Source organism: Glycine max, chromosome 5 (genome assembly GCF_000004515.6).
Source record: "Glycine max cultivar Williams 82 chromosome 5, Glycine_max_v4.0, whole genome shotgun sequence".
NCBI lineage: Eukaryota > Viridiplantae > Streptophyta > Magnoliopsida > Fabales > Fabaceae > Glycine > Glycine max.
This window is the reverse complement of record NC_038241.2, coordinates 35,593,406-35,599,011: the sequence shown is the minus strand read 5'-3', so window position 1 is coordinate 35,599,011 and position 5,606 is coordinate 35,593,406. Positions and strand designations below refer to the sequence as shown.

Below are 5,606 nucleotides of genomic sequence, written 5' to 3'. Positions count from 1 at the left end.
AAAAAAAGATTGAATTGTGATATTATGACCATCAATACAATTATTTCTGGTAAGAAAAACAGTTATAAGAAAATCTCATTTTATAAAAAATTCCGTAAGAATAATTATATATTTAATGAATTATATATATAGATGACATATAATATGAGAAAAATATATTTTGTATGAGAGTTATATAATTAAATATGAATGATGAAAATTTAAAAAGTCACATGATTCTTTTATATTAAAATAAATTCACATAATTAAATCTAACTAAATTGATTGATTATAATGCGTGTGTGTTGTTTATTGTTTGATACTATCTTAAATTCCTAAGTATCAAACAAATATAGTAATTTATATATTTAAGGATATTTTATTTATTATAAATTTTATTTATATAAAATAAATATTTATTCCTTGCAATCCAAAAGCTAAAATACTAATTAAGCCATAAACCTATTCCACGCGGAATAATTAGATATTTGAATGATTTGAACTTAATTTGCGCATGGCTCCACTAGATGTGTTCAAATAGTGAAAAATTAGGTATTTTATGAAGTCACATGCGATTAAAAATTCAAATCTTTCTTCCACAGCTATATGAAAAAGAGAGAGAGATTTTAAGTTTGCATGTCTTAATTAATGTCTCGATTGATTATTCACTGGAAAATTGATTACGCATAAATGATAAATCATTCGAAATCTGATTTGAAAAATTAATTTGATTTAAAATTTTTTTAGTAAAAGCACGTGTTCATAGGGTATAAATTACCTGAACTGAAGGCACCAACACCCACAAGGTTCAAAAGCAACAGGCAAATCAACTTCGGTGTCTCCTTGCTCTGCTTTTGTAGTAATTTTCCTCCTTTCCTTACTTATGCTAGTTTGTTTGAATTTCTTTCTTTCTTAAGAAAATCTATATTTTATTTAAGACATGTTTAAGAACTTACGTTAACTGCGTTTGCACTATTTGTTTTCTTTATAATAAAAAAGTTACGTATAAAAAAAAGCTTTTTGAAGAAATTATGTTTAAAAATTACTTTATTTTAAAGCTTAAGCAAATAGGAGTTTAGGAAATAAACCAAGTGTCCAATATTTAAGGAAAAGCATCTGATTCCATTTTATTATATATATATATATATATATATATATATATATATATATATATAATGTTTTGTTTTATAAAATGATGTCAAGTTCATATTTATTTTATCAAAAAATATATTCAATAAGGCTATTTTATTTTTAATTCATATAAATTTAATTAACATTAATATAATAGATTCATGTTAACAAATTAATTATCAATCATATATGAGTATATAAATTAGTTTGATTAATTTGTATTATATGAATTGATATATATGAAAAATATATATTAATAAAAAATTTTATACATGTCAAAGTTATATGAAAAATATGTATAGACGAATTGTTAGTATATTATTGTAATATTAAAAAGAATTGATAATCGCATGAAAATATATTAATATATATGAGAAAATTAGTAGGAAATTAGTGTTTGATTAATAATTAATTAATGTATTGAATATATTTAATTTCAAAATTTATTATACTTTTTTTACAATCATAATTTATTAATAATGTTTATAGGATTACAGATGATTGTTGCAAGTGAGTTATTAATAATGTTTAATAAATCTTAAGGAAACACCTGCAATCCAATCACAAGCCGACCTGCAGCAATGAATGCTAGAAGCTGCCACCTCGTGTTGTTATTCTCCTTATGTCTTTTCTTTGGTTCAGGTACCATTTTTCCCATGCATTTATAACAAAACCAACTTTGGATTGAGAAGATATGCAACTCAAGCCATTAATTATATCGAGGGCCATAAAATTTTGTACACAATTTATCAATCGAAAATATGATCGAAGTTTATCTTTAAACTTCAATCATATTTTAGATAGATAAATTCTGCTACAAATGATGATAGTTTCCAGTTCTATAAGATGTCGTAGTCATGCATGCACACTTCTATGTACAACTGTAACGAACTTGATTAGGTGCAATTTGCATAAATTGATGGTAGCTTTAGAAAGGGTAATTATTTAGCCGCTGCATCACAAAAGTTATTCTCATTTGACCTACCAAGGAGTTAAATAACGGTTTCTTTTTCCAGGTCTAGGAACAACCAAAATATTAACAAATGACAAAAAACAGGAAATCTTCTCATCATCGGAATTGGGTACTCAATTAGATGATGTCCCTATCGTGGGAAACCCTAACACTCCTCCTCAAACACCTGACACATCAGGGCAAAACCCCACGGCCCCAAACACAAATCCAACAACCCCAACCACAACACCAACATCATCAGGTGGTCAATGGTGTGTTGCTAAACAGGGAGCTTCGGACGCTGATCTACAGGTTGCTCTTGACTATGCTTGTGGGATTGGACGTGCAGACTGCTCAGCAATACAACCAGGAGCAAGCTGCTATAATCCGAACACTGTCCGTGATCATGCTTCCTATGCATTCAATAACTACTACCAGAAGAATCCAATACCTAACAGCTGTGTATTTGGAGGAACAGCATCCCTTACAAGCAATGATCCAAGTAAGAATTTCTTCAAACTTAAAAGCATGATTATCTTCTTGTGATCATTTTCTTGATATTTAAAACGTAAATACGTCTCTTAAAATGGAAGAATAGAATTTTGTATCCGAGGCTGCATGGCAAGGGTAACACGTCATGTCAGGCCCTACAAGCATAGTCAAGAGCAACCTGTAAGAAGGTCCAGCTGCTGTCTGTTGAAGCCTTTCTCAGCAACAGATGAATGTCCAAAACTAGCTTACTTTCTTTAATTACATCATGACTCTAAGGATTGTGGGCTTCATTTATTTAACTGTTTTTTAATAAGGGGATTAGGCTGCGCCTTTAAACAATTTCTACTTTGTCCTACGTCTGTTGCTTGTGCTTCTCTACCTTAAAAATAGAAAAATAACATCTAACTCCATCACAGGTTACAAGGATTGCAAATACGCATCACCCAAGTCAACAAGGTGAGAATTTGCAGCACCTATATATCTCCTTTTCAACCTATATTAATGAAGATGCAGTCCTATACATCCTAATATGTTATCTTACCAATGCAGCACAAATCAACCACCACAAGCACCAACAGTTATCAGCCCACCAAGTGCACCAACAGTTGTCAGCCCACCGAGTCCGCCATTATTTGTCAGTCCACCAACTCCACCAGGCACGCTAAATCCCGGTGGCGGATCAAATGTCTTTGGTTCAGAACCAAAAGGAAACCCTAACACAGCCACATCTGCATTTTATTCCCTGCTGCTGTTGTTCACATGTGGCCTGTTGGCTTCCCTTCAACTAGCAAATTACATCTAAACGATAAACAAGGTCCACTGGTTCTTTATGTGATGCGCTGGAATTCAATCAGTCTTTCAGCAGTTTTTGCAAAATTTCAACAAGTCTAGCAATTAAAATTACTTATACCTTTCATCTATGTATGGCTGTTAGTTGATCAAGCCAAAAGGATTTATAGGTAGTAGACAGTTTTTCTACAGTATTGGCTTGTCTTCCATAGAAAATCCTTGTAATTAATATCAGCTAGCATGCCATTTTATTTACTAAACAGAATAAAATACATTAAAGAACTATAATTTTTTGTGATTATTTTTGTTTGAACTCTGGGTTAAAAAAATCCCATGGGGATATATATAATATTTTATGGGGGAATTTTGTTTTTTTGTATACATTAACAAATAAAAAAAATCTGGTGGGAGAAATTACCCCCACAGCAGATAACAGATAAGGGGCATCCGCCAATGGATATAGACCTATAATTTTATGTAGGTTTACATGGGCTGATAGTGTCCTCTTTGTAACCTATTTTGCTTCTGTTTTCAGCTTGCACAAATAGTTAAAAGAATTATCTTTTTGCAGATGACTAGCTCTCTAAGAAAAATTAATCATATATTTAAATTTGATATTTTTAAGTCTCACTATCATAAAAGAACCTGCGAACTGATTTGCAGCTCTTTACTTTTGAGTCACTAGGTTTGTAGCTTAGAGGACATGAGAAGAAATGACCCTAGGAAGTGTATATTGGAATGTGACATGAGATGAAATGACCCTAGGAAGCATGCAAGAGTTTGTATTAAAGCAGCCAGTGCAGAACTGAAGTGAGTTGGGTTTAATGCATACTAACATAGAAATGCTTTGTTGCACATTTTTATGAACCTTTTGATACTATGTTCCTTTTTTTACCCCGCACCACATCCTCCCCAATATTACTGTGTATCAGATGTATTAGTTGATTGTTCAAGTGCATGGAAAAATGCCACTGTATTAGTAAAGAATTCATTACATATTGACAATGAAGAAAATGGAAATTGGGAATCATGCAGGTATTGTACACCGGAAAAATGGTAGACATCCATCTACAAAGCATGCCAAACAATAAAATGATATAAATAGAAAAATTGAAGAAACTTGATGTTAATTAGAGTATAATTGTGAGATGAAATTTTATATTGGATAATAATGAAAATAAGGTTAAAAATCATAAGCAAGGATAAGATTCATGCATCCCAGCTTTAAAATTTTGAATAATAATGAGTCTTGATTCTCCAACAATTATATATTACTGATAGGTTTGAGGTGGTAATCAATTTAGACGAATAAGATAGATTAACACTTAATTTATAAACATGAAAATCTTTTGTATAAAAAATCTTCTTGGCAGATGAGTTTATACATAAAGTAATTGATATATATATATATATATATATATATATATATATATATATATATATATATATATACCCAGGTTGGAACATGAAATGATATTGATTGGCAAAAAAAGAAGGGAACGAAGTAACTCGACCACGAAGGGGGGAGGGATTCCAGCTAGACTGTAGAAGCCGGTGGTTATGCTGGAAAAGGCTATTCTCGTCACGTTCAACGCGGGTGAACCAGCCAAATTGGAATAAAGAATATGAATAGGAAGGTGTACTATCGATCAATGCCCGCTTTAGGTCCTCAAAAAAGTAAAAACTGGTTATACGCCCATCTTGAGAACTTAGGATCCTCTTTTTTAAAATGTCAAAACGCTTAGCTTAGTTTGTCGACTCTATCTCAACAAAGGAAGAATCGTTCGTTCAAGGGAAAGTCCACTTCGCTTCTTTTTCGTCATGTCAGTAATAAAATGGTATATATATATAAAACTTCGTACCCCATTGCTCGGAGGCTCTTCGCTATGCGAAGGTATGGGGAAGGGAGGTTGTACGCATGGTATATATATATATATATATATATATATATTTGAAAAAATAAATTATTGAATACACATGCAAACTGAGATTCCACATGTAATGTCAAATTCAGTAACTTACCTGATTATTCATAATTTATGAAGAGAGTTTGTGGATCTTGAGGTGCTAATAATATCATTTACTTAATTTGTTTGTTTTTGTATTAACCAAGTACATCTATCGGTTTTATGCTGCTCCATTGAACTTTGGACCTACACATTTTGTTGTTTCATGTATTATTCTTTAGCCGGTGTCATGTCCACATATGCATATGTTTAGAGCGTGACACTATTGTCCATATGCATTTTTTAAAAGGTAGAAA

The 5,606-nt window shown here is 31.4% G+C and overlaps 1 protein-coding gene across 1 annotated transcript; it reads left to right on the top strand.

Moving 5' to 3' along the window:
* Positions 1-1,691: 1,691 nt before the first annotated feature.
* Positions 1,692-3,356, top strand: LOC100819851 (PLASMODESMATA CALLOSE-BINDING PROTEIN 1). Its single transcript, XM_026128578.2, has 4 exons — positions 1,692-1,752; positions 2,127-2,564; positions 2,971-3,010; positions 3,104-3,356. The coding sequence occupies exons 1-4, from the start codon at positions 1,692-1,694 to the stop codon at positions 3,354-3,356; spliced, it is 792 nt and encodes a 263-aa protein (XP_025984363.1).
* Positions 3,357-5,606: the final 2,250 nt, after the last annotated feature.

Coding starts and splice junctions, on each gene's coding strand:
- LOC100819851 (XM_026128578.2), top strand. CDS start 1,692: ATGAATGCTAGAAGCTGCCACCTCGTGTTGTTATTCTCCTTATGTCTT. Junction 2,565..2,970: donor CCTTACAAGCAATGATCCAA/GTAAGAATTTCT, acceptor ACTCCATCACAG/GTTACAAGGATTGCAAATAC. Junction 3,011..3,103: donor GCATCACCCAAGTCAACAAG/GTGAGAATTTGC, acceptor TTACCAATGCAG/CACAAATCAACCACCACAAG.